The sequence below is a fragment of the Gekko japonicus genome, unplaced genomic scaffold (genome assembly GCF_001447785.1).
Source record: "Gekko japonicus isolate JY-2015 unplaced genomic scaffold, Gekko_japonicus_V1.1 scaffold118, whole genome shotgun sequence".
Taxonomy (NCBI): domain Eukaryota; kingdom Metazoa; phylum Chordata; class Lepidosauria; order Squamata; family Gekkonidae; genus Gekko; species Gekko japonicus.
The window spans coordinates 1,649,363-1,669,161 of NW_015168656.1; the positions used below are offsets into that span (position 1 = coordinate 1,649,363).

Consider the following 19,799-nt stretch of genomic DNA (forward strand, 5'->3'; position numbering starts at 1 on the left):
CCAAGAATACAAAGCATCACCACCACAGAGCAGGGTTTATTCATTCAGTATAAACTAAGCAGAAAAAATACCCCCAAAATACCTTACTGGTAATTTTCGGGCATTATTTTAGCCGAATACAGAGAATCTGATCAGCTATGGGTATGGCTGAGCCTGAATAAAAGCCATTTTTTTTTTTTTGTTATTATGTGGGTTTATTCAGTTTAAACCAATCTGCAAGAGGAGCCAGCCTCAGCAAAGGCAGTGCAGAGCTCTCAGCTTCCGCCACTCCAGCTGATCCTCTCTTGCAGCTTGGTTTAAACTGAGCTGCAAGAGGAGCCAGCCCAGGATCTGACAGCTCCCCGCCACATGCAGATCCTGGGGCAGCTTCTCCCACAGTGCAGTTTAAACTGTGCCACATGAGAAGCCCTCCCAGTCAGGTCTGTGTGTGATGGTGAGAGACCTCCCCGCTGTATGAAGATCCTGGGGCCAACTTCTCCTGCAGTGTGGTTTAAATCATGCTGCAGGTGAAGCCAACCCAGCCCCAGCATTTTCCAGTTCGGGTCTATTGGGCACACAAAAAAATCAGGCTTTCTGAAAAATCCCAGATCCCAATACCATACCGGTATTGGGATCCTGGATTTTTCAGAAATACTGAATTTTTTTTGGTCCAATAGACCCAAACTAAAAAATTTCATTTGTGTGTGTGTGTGTGTTTTGGCACACTCGTACCCCAGACATAGTGTTCCATCTATACCTTGTGGCTAATACCCACTCATGGACATCTGCTCCATATATTTACCTAATGCCCTATCAAAGCTTTCTATGCTTGTAGCCGCCACCACTTCCTTTGGCAGTGAATTCCACGTGTTAATTACTCTTTGAGTGAAGAAGTACTTCCTTTTATCTGTTCTAAGTCTACTGCTCAGCAATTTCATTTAGTGCCCCCAAGTTCTTGTATTGTGAGAAAGGAAGAAAAGTACTTCTTCAGGTACTTCAGTTACAAATGGGATTAATAAATAAATAAATAAAACTGATGTGGATTTTGAACCTGGTTGTTAACATTTACAGTCTGCTACCACAATGAGGTCCCAATTGCTACTGAGTTGTCCTTGTTTTGGAAATTTATGTATGATGAACCTTACTTCTATGTGTCCATTTACTGATACAAACAGAATGCTGCCTAAGCTAAAAATATATTTGTAATAACAGAATACTGCATTGTGCTGAAAAGATAATGGAGGGGGGGGAGAAATTATAGTTTGGTTACTAGAGCAAAACAATAGAAGACAAACATGGTCTTACCTTTAAGGTTCACAGTGATTACATTATTATCCCCAACCAGATACCCACAAGGCAGCAATTCAGGCACTTCTTGGCTATGGGATCTAATGATATCACCTATACAATAGCTAGCGATACAATCGGAGCCTAAACCAAGGCTAGTAGCTGGATCTATTCGGAAAATATATTCCTGAAACAATAACAAAAACAAACGTAAGTGATTGCCATTATATATGAGATAAGATTAACATAATCAGTAGGGATGGGCATGAACCATGTGATAAACCAAAGTTCATGCTGAATTCTGGCTGGATCAGGGCTTGGGAGGTGACATTCAGGACATATGTGGTCTCCAAAGAAATCTCCAGGATTTTGGGTGCAGCTTGGGGTTGTTTGGAAAATGAAACTGTGGCACAAAAATGCTAGACAATGGTGGGGGTGGTGTTTTCCAGCCTTGGAAACACAAATAGGGACCCTCCAAAGCTTGACAGGCACTGCTGCCTGCCAATAACAGAGTTCCCATTCATCACAAAGGGACTCAGGACAAGTGTGCGTTCCCTTTGTTGGCATTGTGGGTTTGGACGAAGAGGGTGTACTCGTGAAAGAGCTTTGCTGCTGGGCATGGTGGGGGGGATTGCTTAGCTAGCCTACTCAGTCAGGGGCCAGGGTTCCTCTGTGTTGTGATTTGGTTTGGCTTGTTTGTTTGCTGCAAAGGGTGGGATAATCAGGATTGAATTTCTCTTTCACATAGCATTTTTGTTTAGTGGGATTTTCCCGCTGTCTGCTTCCTTGGTGGTTTCCCTTCCTTTTTCTTTTCATTTTATTTCAAAACATCCCCCTCCCCACTTTGGGTTGCAGTGAGACATGAGATTGCTTTTGGGGTATTTTTTTGGGCTGCTTTTTTTTGGGGGGGGGGATTCAAATTAGTTCTCTGCCATTTTATATACACACACACACACACCTGGGCTGCAATTAGGTTGGGTGCTTGTTTGGTCAGGTGTTCGGTGCCATGAGAGGGGGTAGAAGGGGTCACACTTGTGTCCACAGGAGAATGCCATCACTTTCCCCTGTGCCAAGTGGTTGTGGGTGACGAGCACAGCCTCCCTCCCAGTGGAGGATGCCTCCAGCACATCATCGGGGGTCTTGGCGCCCACTTCCCCTGCTCTGTCCATGTCCACGGGGCTGTCAACTGCCACTCAAGAGTTTTCAGCATTGCTGCCTAAGTTGCAGCATGAAATTCTGTTTTGAAGGGAGGACAGTCACAGCAGTGACTTGGAGAGTGGTGGTGGTGATGCATCCTGCCCTTCCACATCCCAAGATTCCCAACTCCTGCTGCTCCTGCTTCCATCAGTATGTCCTCATCCAGCACTCCCCAGCCCAATGCCAGGAAGCAGCTGTGCCTTCCACCTGCTTCAACAATGGATGTGGGGACACAGTTCCACTTCACAACATGGAAATACTTCCACCCTCTGGTGGAGTGCCAGGTATGCAATGGCCGTGAATGGAGGGGCAGGGACCCACAACACTTAGCCACCACCGTTCTCCAGAGGCACCTGCAAAGGGCACACCCCAGTTTGTCATCGCTGGAGAAAGGAGTGTTGGCCACCAGTGGGAGGCGGAAGAGGTTCACTCCCGCTCAGCAGGGAGAGGCAATGGAAAGAGCAGGCCACCCAAAGAGTGGCTGCAGGTTCTTTGGAGTCTTTGGATGGGACTACAAGGCAAGCCACCCTCCAAGAAGTCATGCTCACAGGGATGTTCCAGTGCCGGGAAAAGGGGCAGGGAGGATGGCTCAGAAGACAGTCATTCACTCCATCAGTGAAATGATTGCCATTGATGGCCCACCATTGATGGCCCACCATTCTTCCTTGTGCAGGATGTGGCCTTTTATTGGCTGATGCACCATGTGGTTGCCTGGTACACCATCCCCTTCAGGAGGATCATGAGCCTGTGACTGTTGCCCTCCATACATTGCTCCATGGTGGAGCTGATCAAGGCCGAACTCTCCAAAGCGTGAGGGCAAACCATCCACCTGATGGCAAACCTCTGGAACGGCTGGCATCACCGCTACCTCTTTCTCACCACCCACTGGTGGCAACTAGAGGAACTCCAAAGTGGGATGACGGCCACGCCTTGGGAGGGGAGAGGCCCACTGCCACTTGGCTATAAGATGATTCTGGATGCTCAGGAGATTGATGCGGACCACATGGTGGCAAAACATTGCCACAACAACACAATGTAGCTTGAGTGGTTCGACGGGAGTACAAGCTGGCCTACATGTGCAGCCCCCACATCAAGTGCAGCATCACCCTCTGTAATGCACAGCTCATTCAGTTGAAGTGTGACCTCTGCCATGAGGTGTGCAGGTTTCAGAGTCATGGACACGGCCAGAGGCAACAGCAGGCGGAAGAAGTTGTGGGGGAGGAGGAAGGAAGAATGGAGTGCACAGCCTGATAAGAGGTGACCCAGAATCCCCAGTTCTGGTTGTCGATTGTGAAGGAGGAGGTCAGGAGCAGTGCTGGGGGGGCTAGGTGTGCAATGGTAGAGGACTCCATTGAGCTGATGGTCAGGGAGTACCTTGGAGAGTCCCCTGAGCCCACTAATTCTGACCCCCTTCAATACTGGGTGCGCAAGAGTATTATATGGCTAGACCTTGCTAGGGTGGCCATTAATCTCCTTTCCTGCTCTGCCACCAGTGTGCAGAGTGGCTGGGTGTTCTCCCACCTGGGAGACATCCTCAGCCCCCACTGCTCCTGCCTGGACCCGGCCAGGGTGGATGAATTGGCCTTCCTGAAGGTCAACCTCCTCCTGCTTGGCCACCCTGCTCTGGACCTTGCAAAGTAAGGTCACAGCTCCTGGTCGTCTTCCTGCGTGTCCCCCTGTTCCTTTTCCTCTCTGGGTGATCCTGGCATGTGGCCCACGAGTCACACCCCTGGTGCTTGGCTGGGAAGATGGCCACCTCTGCAGGGCTTTGTTGGAATAGCCCCACAGCCAACCCAAAAAACATCAACCTCACTCAGAAGAACCCTAGTATCTCCCAGAACAACATCCTCTTCATAGCACTCCCTAATAATATTTGATGTGTCTCATTTGTTCAGGCTGATTTAAGGGGCTTCCAGTGATCACAGGCACTGGAAGCAGCCTGTGTAAATCGCTCCATGTAACTTGCACTTGGCAGGTGGATCCTTCCTGGGAATGGGATGTTGGCAGCTGGTTGCGGTCCCCGAGGCAGCACGTCCTGTTGTGTGGTTCTCGGGTTTTTTTGGGGGGGCACACTGTAGGGGAGTTGCCATGGGGTAGGAATTCTGTGCTTGGGTTTGCCAGGGAAAGATTGTTGTGGAGCTATCTCCTTTCTCCCACAGCACTGGCAGGGTGATTCTGGAAGAGCCGGGTGGGCACAGCAGGCCAATAGAATCCTCCTAGTTCCCAGGCTGACTTGTTTTCCTTTCCATGGCAACTTGTCTTCCTTCCAAGGCTGCAGTTCCAACTCATCAGCATCACATAAGGTTTAGGCAACTTGGGGGAGCCTGCGTCATTCACCCCACTATCTGCATTTGGCTTGGCAGATTCTTCCTGGGCATGGGATGTGGGCAGCGGTTTTGGTCACTGATGTCATTGAAGTTCCAGTATGGGGGCGGAATCTATGGTTGGCAGGCCACGCGGCTGGGGATGGGCTTGCATATCAGGATGCTGACTTGTTGAAACTTTGCCTAGCAAAGGTCCATGATGCATCCCTTTGCTTCAGGGATCTGGAGGTATACCCTTTCGACCACACCACAGCCAGGGTGATTCCAGGGGCAGGGCAGACACCGGGAACAGCAGCAAACAGAGTCCAAAATTTGCTTTCCTCTACCCAGGCCACGACTCCTATCACATCCATCCTCTTCCTCCCACACCACTGGTGGGGTGACTGGTTGTGGGGCACACCATGCATCCTTCTCTCTCCTTGTCCCTGGGATTTCAGTGTTTACTCGTGTGATGGCACACTATGGGAAAGGGACAAACTGGCCTCGCAGTCAAGGTGATTACCACTTTTGCATGGCCAGACACTTTCCCCAGGGCCTTGTCTCGGAGGTTGGGTTTTCTTTCTGTTTCCCTTTCTTTCCCTCTTTTCTATTTACTCCCTTTGGGCCCTGACTCCGAACCATCTCCTCTCATGACTCCTGGCCACCAGCCACCCTGCCATTCGCAGCCAGGGTGATTACCAGGCCTGTACTATCAGTCCTCTGGCAAGAGCATGTGGTACATGTAAGAGACCCTTTGTAGTGGCACAAGCCATTACACCCACAGGTGTGGGGCGCTGTGGCATCCTCCTCACATGCAATGGCTTCCGGTTTTCAAGGCAGCACATCAACATACGGTGCTTGCTTTGGTGCTCGGTGGCTTCCCTTCTCATCTGAGACAGCCTTCCCTCCATTTCCTGGGCCATGGCCAAACCCTTTCATGCTCCCCACTGGCACTGTGGCTGCAGCTGTCCTGACTCTCAGTCTGCTATGAAGGTGCCACTTGCCAGACCAGGTAGGGGCAAGAGTCTTGTTTTGGAACAGGCTCAATGTCATTTTGTTGGTGTTGCGTGCAGGGGTGCTCCACAGTCATTAGCCTCTGCTCGCAACACTGTCAAGGCTAGTTGGCCAACCTTCCCAACCCCCGGGACTCAGGTTGGTTGGCAGGTCTTCCTCCGTGTCATCACCATCGTCATCCCGGGGTCAAGCTGAACCTTTCCACTTTGTCTCTGTTGTCAAGGTGACACTGATGGGCTGCGTGGGCAGTGGGCACTGGGGGCGTGTCCAAGAACCCTTTTTGGGGGGATCTTCCTTCTTTTCCCTTGCTCCTGGGCTATAGGGGTCTGGGGGTCCTTTTCCTTGTTAGATGGGTCCCTACAACTCAGCCCACTGGCAAGGTGAAAATGAGGGCCAAGTATTGCTAGGTGTTGGCTCACCGAGGAACATGTCCTGTTATTCAGACTGGTCATGGGCTCCAGAACAGACTCACAGCCATCCCCTCTCCACTGGCAAGGTGACAACTGGCTGCTGGCACAGGGCAGTCTTTCTGGTGTGTCACTGGGGGTTGCTACCAAAGATCATCCCTCCTGTGCCAGCCACAAGCCAGAACCTGTGTGGGGGGCAGGACACACAGATGGCATACAGGGGACAAAGTCCAGGGGGCTTCCATTAAATCTGTTGCACCGAGTCCCCTTCCACTTGCACCACTGGCAAGGGCATGGGCTCCCCAATCAAAGATGACTACAAGAGGATAGCAGGGCACGCATGGCCAGGCCAACCATTCCCTGGAATTCTATGTTGTTGTTTGTTCCACTTGGAGCCACCCCTTCAGGTTGCAATCTGTTTTCTCGAAGGTGGCTGTGGAATGGGTCGAGTTTGGGTGTTTGTTTTATTGGGCGGGCAATGGACCTTGAGCCATCCCCTGACTTCAGCTTGTGATGGCTCTTCTCTGAAAAGGCCTCCCCATTATTCAGTGTGCTCTGGCCAACCCCTCCCTCTCTCACACACCACTCTGCATGATGGATGCAGCCTTCGTCCGTCTCACACTCAGCTGAGAAAGTGTTGCTTACCAGGCACTAGACCTTGTTTTGGAGCTGCCACGTGGCAGTCTCTGTCAACGTTGTGGAGGAGGTTCCATTGCCACACACACGACACTCAGCCTGCTCTCAAGGTGATTGCTGGTTGGCCAACTTCCCCCCCAGGCCTTGGTTACATTTACAGTTTTGCAGGTCTTCCTCCTCGCCCTCACCTTCCTCACCACCATCATCCCATGGCTCCAGCCATTCCCTTTCACTCGCACTCTGTTGTTACAGTGACACTGATGGGCTGGATGCATGGGCATGGGGGGCGTGGCCAAGAGCCTTGTTTAGGAGTGTCTTCCTTCTTCCCCTCCCCCTCCCCTTGTCCCATGCTCCATGGGCCTTCCCTTCATTAGATGGCTCAGTTCAGTCCTCTTTCACTCCCATTACTGGCAAAGTGACGGCAGTGCAGGGCCAATTCAATCCAATCCAAACGTGTTTGCTGTTCAGCAGTGATTCCACGTGTGATGGGCTGTGTTCTTCCTTTCCTGCCAGGCAGCCGAGAGACAGACCTGGGGGAGCCACGTGTAACCAGGACTCTCTGGGCTTCCCTTCCAGGAGGTGGGGACTGTGGGGTTGAGTCAAATCCATAAAATCACCTCTCACGCACCCCACTGTCGGGTAATTGGTGGCTGGTTCCCAACCTTTTCCTTTAGGCCTTGTTTTGGTGTTGGCACTGATGAGATCATCCCTACTATCCTATCCAGGGCTCAAAAGCCAATACCTCTCGCTCGCTCTTGAGATTGGGCATGGCCAGGGGCTTTCTGTGGGATATTTTTCCATCTTCCTCCATGTTCCGAGGCTCCGGGTGCCTGGGGATCTTTCCCTTTGTTACAGTCCCCCTCTTGCACTGCTGGTGATTGTGAGGAATGATGATGATTAGTGTTAATTCTGCCACTGTGCTAGCTAGCTGGGACTGGCCAAGTAACCTTTCCTGTGTTCGTGCTGGTCATGGGCTCCACTGCAGACTCAGAGCCATCCCCTCACTCTCCCTGCCGGCAAGGTGACCACTGTCATGGGGCCATCCTTCCGGGGTGTTTAAGTCCAGGCCCATGACTGTGATGAATCCATGCCATTGGACAGTCCAGTCATATGTTCCAGTGTGGTTTTCTGTATGAAGCAACCATGGTTTTTCATTCTGCCTGGCATGGCCAAATCCTTTGGGGTTTTTGAGAATCATCATGGCTCACAGGAGTCCAGTTACCAAATTGGATTCAGGCTGTTGTACCAGGTTATCATAATGTTGAAGACCTGATGGGCCCTCCGTCTGGAGCTGCCATGGCCTTTGCATCTGCTTGAGGGCAGTGTGATTATGGGGCATGGCCAATTTCCTCCCGGGGTGTCTTCAAAGCACAGCTCACCCAAGGCCTGGTACAACATTGTGGATCCATGCTGTTGTACAGGGTTGGCATATATGTTCCTGACCCAAGCCCCCCATCTGCAGGAATGGCCATACAGTCTGCCTGCTGGCAATGTGATTATGGGGCATGGCCAAATCCTCCTGGGATGTGAGGCCACCTAGGTCCAGCTCCCTGACTGTGTGAGACCAGGTCATGCTGCTGTACTGGGTATATTCCAGACTCGTTGGGTACTCTGTCAGGAGCCACCATGTCCTCTCGGGGTGTTTTAAGAGCAGAGCCATCCCACAGCCAGGTATTATGCCAGGGATCCATGCTGTTATAGATACTGGTTATGTTCCCAATTCCAGCCTCCTGTCTGCAGGAATGGCTTTTCAGTCTGCCTGCTGGCAACATGATTATGGGATCCAGCCAAATCCTCCCAGGGTGTTTTAAAAGCACAGCCCACCCTTGACCAGGTACAGCACTGTAGATCCATGTTGCTGTAGATGGTGATCATGTTCCAGACCCAACAGGCCCCCCCCCTCTGAAGCCACCATGTCCTTTCAGTCTGTCTGCTGGCAACACAATTACAGGGCATGGCCAATTGACCTGGGGTGCTGGGGCTCAGAACACATTCCAGAGCCATCCCTGCATTCATTTTGCTCTGGCTGTGTTGGGATGTATCTCAGTTTGGGTGTTTGTAGTGTGGCAGTGTGGTAGGCCACAGGGTCTTACTGCTCCCCTATTAGGGTTGCCAAGTGCATTTTTCTTGGCGGCGGGGGGCTCCCGGATGGTGTCCCGAGCGTGCGGCTGTGGCCCCGCCCGATATTGCCTGCAAGGCAGAGCCTGGGTAAGGAGCATGAGTCCAACATAAAACATTTGGGATTCAGATAACCCCCTTTATTTGCCCTGTTGGGAAGGTGATCACAGTGCCTGGCCAATCCCAACTATGCAGTCTCAGTGGTTGGCCTTGCCACTGGTATTTAACTCCACAACATTCTCATTTTTCCCCATTCTGCTGGGAAGGTGACTGCAGGGCAACCCAGGGCGTTTGGGTGTGATGCAGGTCACTGCTTAGTTGGCAGCCTCCACTCTGTTAAAGTGTGATTGCAGGCCATGCTTCCTTCCAGGGTGCGGTAGGGGTTTCGACGCTGAGTGACCACGACCAGCGGTGACCCCAGCCAATCAGTCATGTTAAACTTCTGTCCGGTCATCTTCTCTCCTCCTTGCTCGTGTGCATTACCCCCCTCACTCGCCCTGCTGGCAAGGTGACTGCAGTCTGCCGGTGCAGGACAATTCCTTCCTGACTGAGTCCTGGGTCTTGCTGTAGCCATCGATAGCCACATTCATCCCTCTTACACCAGCTGGGGAGGGGGACTCTGGGGGTCTTCCTTAGTTCAAGAGCCATCCTGCTGGCAAGGTGTTTGCAAGGGATAGTTGATGTGGGTCCTGCCCCGGGGTGTTCACTGTAGGTTGATGCGAGGAATGCATCCTCTTGTTCAGTCTGGTCACAGGCTCCATTACAGAGCCACGCTGGTTGTTGGCAGTATGCTTGAGCCAGAGCCACTCCCTCTATTCTTGCGATCTGTTCTCTCAAAAGTGGCCTTGGTTCAGCGATGATCGGGTTTGGGCATTCATTGTCACACTGGGTGGGTTGGGCTTTGAGCCATCCTGTAACTCACTCCTCTAGGTGAGTGTGGTGCACAGCTGCCCATGCCCACCCTTATGAGCACCTGACCTGACTTGAGGGATGCTGTGGGGTAGTTGTCCATGGTGGACTCGATTTAGACCCAGCACATAATGGAGAGGTATCACTAACTTCTTTGTTCCATGTCTCCTTCTCTAAATGTGAGCCGGATAGGGCCTCCCCACATTCCATGGCTCCATCTCCACACTGGCAAGGTGAATAGAAAGAGGGCATCGATGACCCTCCTGGGGCATGTGAGTGTCATGTCTTCTCACTTGTCCCACAGACTACGTGAGTGCCAGGGCCCAGTCCAACTTCCAGAGGGAAGTGTCTTCCTTCTCATGGCACTGTTTTTCATCCATGCTAAGCGGCTCACACATCCATCCCTTTCAAGTCACATCACCGTAAAGGTGATTGTGGGCAATCACACCAGTGTGACGAGCATGGGGAGTTCCTGATTCCAGTCGACCTTGAATTTCACCAAGGGGTGGGCTGTGACCAGAGAAAAATTGTGCTTGGAAAGGGAGTGGGACTGTTCTTCCAACACCGGCCATCCCCTTCCAGTAGCACTGTCAGCAAGCAGAGTCCAGTGCAAGGCCAAGGCCAAGGCCAATTCCTCAAGGCAAACTGACTGAATCCTAGTTCCCAGGGCAACTTGTCTTCCTTTCCATGGCTGCTTTCCCTGCCTAGGCCACACAGTCCTCTCACATCCATCCCCTTTCACCCACACCACTCGCAGGGTGACTGGTTACAGGGCTTGCCATCCATCCCTCTCTCTCCCTGTCCCAGGACTTTGGTATTTGTTGTTGTAGCAGTGCACTAGGGCACAGAGTCTGACTGTTGTCACTGCCCCCCTGGTCAAGGTGATTGACATGACCGCATGGCCAAGATCTTCACCAGGGACTTGTCCTGAAGTCTGTGTGGCTTTTCCATTTCATTTTCTTTTCCTCATTGTCTCTTTGCTTCTATTGGGCCCTGACTCTCAGCCAACTCCCCTTGTGCAATGACGAACTCCTGGCCACCAGCAACCTGCACCTTTCACGGGCAGGGCACTTACCAGGCCCAGACCATCGGGCCACTGTTAAGAACATGTGTTGCATGTGGGCAACCTGTTACGGTGGCACAAGCCATGGCACCCTCAGCTGCAGAATGCTGTGGCATCCTCATCTGCAATGACCTGGGGTCTTCATGGCAACACATCATCAAAGCACATTGCTGGCCAGTGGTCCTTGTTGACATAGCAGGGAGGTACCATGGCCTTTCAGTCCGTCTGCTGGCAGAGCCATTATGGGGCATGGCCAAATCCTTCTGGGCTGTTGGGGAGATCAGGCTGCATTCCAGAGCCAACCCTGGTTTCGTTTTGCTTGAGTGGTCTTGGGGCGCATCACTTGGCCAACAAAGGTCATTCTGCTGGCAAGGTATTTGTGAGGCATGGGCTCCAAAATCCAAGGTGACTGTGGGAGGATAGTGTTGCATGCATGGCCAATCCTTCCTGGAAACAAGATGCTGTTGGCAGCGGGTTCAAGCCAGAGCGCCCCTTATAGTTGTGATTTGTTCTCTGTTCGGCTGCATGTGGCTCCTAGGCCCAGGGCGGGGTGGGAGGGTTGGCCCTTCAGTCACCTTCACTGTGGTGGGAGGCTGGGCCTGGAGGGATGCAGCCACCCGCAAACTTGTGGATGGCTCCCAGGTCCCAAACTGGCCAGGAGTGTTGGCCCTGCCCCATAATTGCATTGTCCATCTGCAGAGGGAGAGTGGGCCTCGGGGGACGCAGCCACTTGCAACCTTGCGGGTGGCTCCCAAGCAGGGCAAGGAGGGTTGGACCTGCCTTGTAGTCACCTTGAACACTGTGGGATGGTGGGCCCGGGGACATGCAGCCACCCACTGTGCAGGTGGCTCCCAGGCCCCAGGCAGGGTGGGAGGGTTGGCCCTGCACAGAAGAAGAAGAGGAGGAGGAGGAGGAGATTGGATTTATATCCTGCCCTTCGCTCAGAGTCTCACAGCGGCTTACAAACTGCTTTCCTTTCCCCTCCCCACAACAGACACCCTGTGAGGTAGGTGGGGCTGAAAGAGCTCTTTCGAGAACTGCTCTTTCAGAACAACTCTGGCAGAACTATGGCTTGCCCAAGGTCATCCAGGCACTGAGAGTGGAGGAGTGGGGAATCAAACCCAGATTAGAGTCCGTGCACTTAGCCACTACACCAAACTGGCTCTCACTTTGTGAGTAATCACCTTGACCTCAGTGGGAGGGTGGGCCTGGGGAGAGGCATGCACCCACAACCTTGCAGGTGGCTCCCAGGCCTCGGGCAGGGTGGGAGGGTTGGCCTTGCAGTCACATTGTCTGTCTGCAGAGGGAGGGTGGGGCTGGGGATATGCAGCCACCCACAACCATGCAGGTGGCTCCTGGGCCCTGGGCAGGGCTGGAGGGTTGGCTCTGCCCCAGAATCATGTTGTCCTTCCAGAGGGAGGGTGGGCCTGGGGACATGGAACCACCCACAATGGGTGCCTCCCAGCCAGGGTGGGAGGGTTGGCCCTGCCCTGCCATGGCCTGCGATGCACTACATCCACCTACTATGTCGGTGGCTCCCAGGCGAGGGCAGAGGGGGTTGGCCCTGCATTCATCTGGTCATTGGAGAGAGGATGGGCCCAGCCAGGGACACGTTGATCTGCAAAAGTGCCAGCAGCAGTTCTCTCCCGCATGCTTCCAGGAGGAAGGGGGTGTCCATCCCAGAGAGGTCCATTGTAAGTTTGATGCCTCCTCTGTACTAGGTTACATAGGATCTGTTGTGTCCATTCTATGGCCCAGAACCCACACTTGACATCATTTTCCCAGAAAGCTCTCCTGGGGGCACCTTCCTTGGCAGGCTGTAACTCAGACCCCTCAAGTCAGGGCATATAGGGGGGCATCCCAGGGGGGTCCACCATGAGTTTGATGCCTCTAGCTTGCACAGGGCCCATTCTATACACTCCTAAACCTGACATCTCCATGAGAAGCACTTTCCTCGGGGCACCTTGTTTGGGTGTCTGTAACTTGGACCCCGCAAATCCAATCTGCGTGTAAATTGTAGGGCATGTAGGAGGCATCCCAGGGATGTGCACCGTGAGTTTGATACTTCTAGCTTGTACAGAACCAATGCCTAACATTTTCCCCAAAAGCACTTTTCTGGGGGCACATTGTTTGGGGGGGGTCTGTAACATGTACCCCCCAAGCCCAATCTTCACCAAACCTGTTGGGCTGGTAGAGGAGAGTCAGCTGGAGATGCCCTGTGATTTTGGAGTTACTAGGACCCTGGTGGGGCCACTCCTACATCCCAAGCTCCCTGAACCAGTTCAGTTTGGCAGAGCGGCTGGTTTTCCTAGTTTGTGCCCATCCCTTATAATCAGTGCACACATCTGTCCAAATATCTCTCATTTCCATAATTTACAGATAGTTTGTAATGCCTCAGGTGTACAAATGCAGGTTGATGTCACAAAGATTACTGACATTTCCCTCTAGCCTTATGCAATTTTGCCAGCATATTTAAACATTCAGAAAATATTTGACATTTGCCTTAATATATGCAATACAGAACAGTTTGTGCAGCAGGAATAACATGGAACAGGATTAACAATGAATTGAACAGTACTTTAAACTAGAGCCAAACTGAGGGGAGAAGGGAATATATGAATCTTTTTGTGATCCATTGAAAAGCATCCCCCATTTTTGGTGATGGAGAATTGCTTGGAAGGGCAAGAAAAATATATGTAGGGTGTATGCAGTTGCTTTGACAACCGGGCGGATGCCCTACTTTGCAACAATAATGCTGTTTCATTCAACATGGTGAAGCAGAAAGCATCCAACAAAATGAAAATTTTGACATATGTTGGCATTTGTCTCCAAGTGTGGATGTCATTTACCTGCACTATATTTCCTTCAACAGAACACTTGCTTGAATGTGCATGCTGGATGGACTAGACCTGCATAGAGACTTCAGACTAAGGGCTCTGTATCACATTGTTAAATCTGGTTTTCTAAATAGATCTGTGATGTTTCAAATTTGTTTTACATGATCCCTGATTGGCAAGGATTGTGCAGTAAAGGAGAATCCTTATTAAAGTCAAGAAAAATAGCACTGAAATAGCAATGTAAGTTCAATGATCAGGCACAGAATGGAAATAAAGGAATCACCTTTTTCTTGCCACAAAGATGTTATAAGGAGAAAATCTGGGGCATGTATGTTTTAAGTCCAGAGAGTTAAAATGTACCTGAAAGCATAAAAGAAACTAGATCTTTGTTGCATACCTGAGGGAACTCTGGCAACAGTAGGTTTGTGTTCAGAATTCTCTATAATAGATCTCTAGTTCTCTTACAAACTATGGAAGAACCAGGTAAGTCACCCTTGAGCTCCTTGGAGAAAGGGCAGGATGAAAATAAGATGTGATACACTGACAAAATATAAGGTTTCATAAAGCCATCCCATAGCAACTTGAATAGCCCACCTTAGCCCAATTGCAGCAAAGCAGGGTCGGCTACAGTCAGTACTTAGATGGGCAACTACCAAGGAAGACTGGGATTGCTAGGCAGAGGAAGGCAATGACAAACCACCTCTGCTTATCTCTTGCCTGGAACACCCAGTAGAAGGGGTCACCATGAGTCAGTTGTGACTTGAGAGCACATTATTCATTCCGAACCACCTCCAACTACTCCCCCATGGCTGCTTCTACTACATGAAACCCTTGACACATTTGTTTAGTGATAGATGAGATTAAGAATATAGGCAAATATAACCAAAACTAGCCTATGGTCATGCTTCTGAATGGACTCGATGAGTTACATTTTAAAACCTTTACCTTAAAAAGCCGTCTGATTACACCATCTAGCACATCCCATTTTGTTTTGCCACTGACCCCAATAGATCCTACCAAATATGCTTGCATTTTTTGGTCCTGTGAAGAGAGTATGCAAAAGAGGAAGAAAGATGAGATTCACAGTTCAAGATTAACAAGACATGGTTTTGTCAGATTTACTGAATACACTTCACTAAGATATGCTACTGTAGGAACACAAACATGCTATAAATTAGAACATTTCATCATGCAGCTGTGCATGCAAATATTCTTGAAAATGACAGCACAATAATCTTTGTGTTGTAAGCATTGTATACTGAGAGGCAAATATGAGCAACAGTAAAATGGTCAATTTTTTATTTACTGTAACATAAACTTTAAGGTCTGAACAGGCAATTTTCTGTGACATTACAAGTCTCTTGGTGCAGATAACCCTGCAAACTATACTGAATGTAACTTGATCATTTTTTATTCAAAAATAGTTTTAAGGGTAAGATGTATAGTAGATAAGAAGATAAAATGCACCATTTCCTGCCAATTAGCAAGTTATGACATGTTCTTCAGGATAGGCAGGGATCCCATACAAAGAAACTGGAACAATTTGCAGCCTATAGTCAATTAGTGGCATGGCCAGTATGATACAAATATAGATACAAGATAAGACAAAAGTGAAAGCGCTGTATTCTATGTTCCCTGTTGAACACTTAATAGAGTACAGCCTTTGTTGCTGCAGCAACAGCATATGGATAATTATGATGAACATAGCAATAAAGCATGGAAGTCATCACACCTTGGATCGACCATAGCCCTTGTTTATTGTGACCATAATTTTAACATTCTGGCCTTCTTTATGAAGAGTTCCATCTGTAACATCCTCCAGTAAAATATCTAGAAAAAATACAAAAACACTATTTACAAACATAACAAACTTGGCAGAACATATCCATTTGATTTTACTTGTAATTCTAACCTCTGTGCCTATGTTTTTAATGCATCAGCAAGAGCTATGATTATAACGGCTCATTGTACATTCATACTGTCCTTTATCCTTTGCTGTCTGGTAATGGAACACAACACTTGATGATCTTTGGTAGGAATTGCATGATTTTGGGCACATGAACTCTATTCCTCGATGCCAGCACCTAACTCAGACAGTAAGAATTTTCTATAATGTCATCATCTATTGCCATGACGTACTAGATCCTCTGAATTCCCAGCTTTCATTGCAAGAAAAGGTAAGTTAGTTCGACATGGTGTGTGCTCGCACACATGAATATACGAGAAGCAGGACAATAAAGTCCCCCTCTGAAAATAACTCCGATATACCTGATGCAACTGAATCAGTGATATTCAAGTTATTCAAAGAGAGCCCCAAAGACTGACGAGAAGATGATGAAGATGTGCTGCTTGAAGACTCTGAGCATGGCCGGGCAGGCTTTCCACTGTTTCCAGTCTCTGCCTTCAAGCGGTCATTTTCAGCTTTCAGTATCTCGATTTCATTCTAGCATTTAAAGAACAAGAAGAAATGCATATTTTAAAAAGGGGGAGGAGGGTGCAGCATGGAAAAGGTCAACAACCTGGCATAGTATATAGATTCATAAACCAATCCAGCAGTTTTCAAAGCAATGTGACACTACATACTGAGGAAGAAGAAGAGATTGGATTTATACCCCGCCTTTCACTACCAAAGGAGTCTCAGAGCAGCTTACAAACTCCTTTCCCTTCCCCTCCCCACAACAGACACCCTGTGAGGTAGGTGGGGCTGAGAGAGCTCTGACAGAAACTGCTCTTTTTCAAGGACAGCTCTTATCAGAACTATGGCTTGCCCAAGGTCATCCAGCAGGTGCAAGTGGAGGAGTAGGGAATCATACCCGGTTCTCCCAGATTAGAGTCTGCGCACTTAACCACTACACCAAACTGGCAAAAGTAATTCAAACAGCAAGGGGGAAAATATCATTTTTGATATAGGAAGAAAAGAAATACAGGGCCCATGCACTGGCTGCAGCTTTAGACCATTGTAACTTTGATGTGCTATTGCTGATGCCTTATACAATTTTGACTCTGTGGCAAACACTAGGTATAAATTTGTCCCGAAACCTTAAATTACATGGGGAAAGTATTAGGGTATATCCAGTTGGCACTTTTGAGGGGGGGGGGGACAAATGAATATAGTTCACAATTGTCCTAAACTGTCTGCATATGTCATTGTTTCTATCCCACATGCCTAACCCAGCTGTCTCAACTGATCAGCACCACTGGCTCTATTAGACAACTATGAGCAATGTAGGCTGGGTGACTGGAATAATGCTACAGCTCATTAGAACATGCTTGCATTTTTCAGGTCTGTGCCTTAGCACACAAATGCCACACACAAGATGTTATTGCCTGCATGTATGCTTACTCACAGGATAGTATTATCATATGCATGCACACACATCCACATTCAAATCTAGAAACTTTCTAAGTAGCCTATTCTGATAATTCACACTGAAGAAATCCAGCTGCATTAATACTCGCATAGTAATGGAAGAACCAGTTCTCTTAAGCATTTCTGTCTCCCACTCAAATCCTACGCCGCAATGTTTGGTGATTACCAAGTCAACAGACAGAATAAAACATTGAACTCCTTCATGAAGTACAAGCTACTGTACTGTACTCACTGTGTTACTATTTGGATGCTTGAAGATGAGTGAGATTATTGCTTTATTTGTAATCACTGTAGACAACTGTGCATGTCAGATATGGTTAATTATTTAAAACATTTATATAGTGATAGGACATAGGGTTTTGAGGTGTTTTTTTTTACAGATGGCATATATAGGGTTGTCTGCTCTCATAGTAAATTCCAAATTCAGTAACACTAAACCTATAATTCCTTTACAAAGGTTCTGTATTCATGTTTTTCAATGTACAAAAAGGCAAGAGGCACATTGTGAATGAATCAGGATGGAAGCTAAGAAATGAGCCAAAGCAGTTAGAGGGAGATGGTTCAGGTTGGTCACCGTGCTGCCTCTTAAAGTTGCCAGAATTTGCTTGACTTCTTTCAATAACCTGTGGAGGGTGAGAGGGCTAATACCACGATCCATAAAACTAAACACAGAGCTTAATAGCTTCCTAGATTCCTAAAATAAATCTTTTTCCCTCTGAAGTTCTGTGAGAATGTAGGACAGGCTTAAGGTTACATAAAGATTTTGGAACATAAAAATGAACGAGATGGGTTGTCTTTAGTGTGAAGAAAATGTACATGTTGCGTGGTGATTTTTTAAAACTGTTCTAAAGTGCCATGGGGCTCCTTTGTTTCCCTGAGTGGCTTCAAAGATTAATATCCCATGAGTGCTCTGTAGGATTTCAAAGGAAATTGCTGAAACAGTTTCCAACGTTTTTGCCTTTATCCTATCTGGTATGGGGCCTCTACTGTAAGATGTATAACCTTCAAGCCTGTTATTTGTTCCTTTTTGTTAGGTATTTCCCACCATTTTTAATGTCTCTCCTTATTATTTGACTCATGGATTACTGCTTTTTAAAAAATGCATTGGCAGCTACAGCTGTGATATGATTACAAGGCAATATGCTGAATATGACCTTATGTTATGGCTTATTTTTTAAAAAAACTGCAGGATCAGGAACTTTGGGCAAACATGAGGTGCATATTTGGATGCGTATTGGAGTCCTGGATTCAACCCATAATTATTTGCACATTTTACAGTTGCCTGTCACAACTCCAAGTGGCAGCAGGAGAAAAATAAAAACAACTCATTGGCATCATGAGCAAAATTATGTCATTTCCAGGAAAAACTGCCATTGCTTCCAGGTCTTCCCCAGAAGTGACATCATCACACTTGCTATGCCCCCATGTCCCCATCCCAACCACTCCCTCTGGCCACCTGGCAACCTAGTGTACTTTAGGACTGGAGCCTTAATTTATTTGTGTGATTTCATAAGCATAGATTTTGAAACCACAGCATGACAGGTCATCCATGATAGCAGCCCCACCCCACCCCCAAATTACTTTGCTCACAGCTCTGGAGTCTGTAAACTGGCTTACAAGTTTGGAAGCTTGAGTACTGGAAAGCAGAACAACACGAGGAAAGAACAAAATGAAAAATGGCAGGAGCCACAGCCGAAGGAGTTAAGCGCCCATGAAGACCTTCTGGTGCCCTGAAAATGTGATGCACCCTCTTACTAAAGCAGCCAGCATTCTTCTAAATCCCTGAAAGTCTCTCAGCCACCTTTCTGAGCATGTTATCTCTTCATTACAATTTGGAGCAGGAAAGGACAATTACAGGGAATCAGTGCCAATAACTGAGAAAAAGACACTAAGCAGAACAGTACATTTTGAAGAGTCAGGCAAAAACCTAAGGATACAGTTCTAGTTACATATTACACTATTTTTCAATCCCACTAAAATCTCAGCTAAATTATTTCCACTGATCCTGTGTCATGGTTCTGCTCAGCCAAGAGTGATTGGAATAGAGTTTTAAAGATACAGTTCTTTGAGAAATGCCACAGTCAATTGTCCCACAGAGCTGACCTGCATGCGGTTCATGGCTTCTCGAATCTGGTCAAGATGGTGTGCTGAGCTGAGAGCTTCTAGACGAATATCCGTTAACTTGAGCTCTTTTTCCCTGAGCTCATTTTTCAGCTGCAGAATTATTTCAGCCTCTGCCTCTGTGCATTCACAGATCCTAAAAAAAATGGAGAAGGAAAAGAGGCAGAAGATTAAAGGAAGGTAGGCTATGTGCTATTATTTCATATCAAAGAACAGAAAAAGGTTGCTGCTGGTGACTCCTAGAAGCAGGACAGAGAATCTCATCAAAGCAACATGAATAGGTTCAATTTTAAAACATGAAAAGGGATAGAATTATAAATTTGCTTTTATTGCTGTTCCATTTAGTTCTACACTTCCCATTTAGAAGAAGTATAGTTACTGTGCAGGCTGTCAGAGGATAAAATGATGGCCACAGGAATAAACAGCTTTTAAAGGGGATTAGGTAGATACATGAAGGATAAATCTATCAATGGCTACTAGCCATGCTGACTGAGGGGAACCTCCACATTCAGAGGCACTAATCCTCTGAATCCCAGAGCCAGGAGGCAATGTCAGGGG

General features: G+C 48.3%; 1 protein-coding gene across 1 annotated transcript in view; it reads right to left on the reverse strand.

Annotated features, from left to right (window-relative positions):
- NAV3 (neuron navigator 3) overlaps nt 1-19,799 on the reverse strand; it is a 289,038-nt gene that overhangs the window by 16,263 nt on the left and 252,976 nt on the right. Inside the window, 5 exon segments of the mRNA XM_015415209.1 lie at nt 1,285-1,453; nt 14,696-14,791; nt 15,483-15,580; nt 16,019-16,193; nt 19,224-19,377. Coding sequence (XP_015270695.1) covers nt 1,285-1,453; nt 14,696-14,791; nt 15,483-15,580; nt 16,019-16,193; nt 19,224-19,377 — 692 coding nt within the window.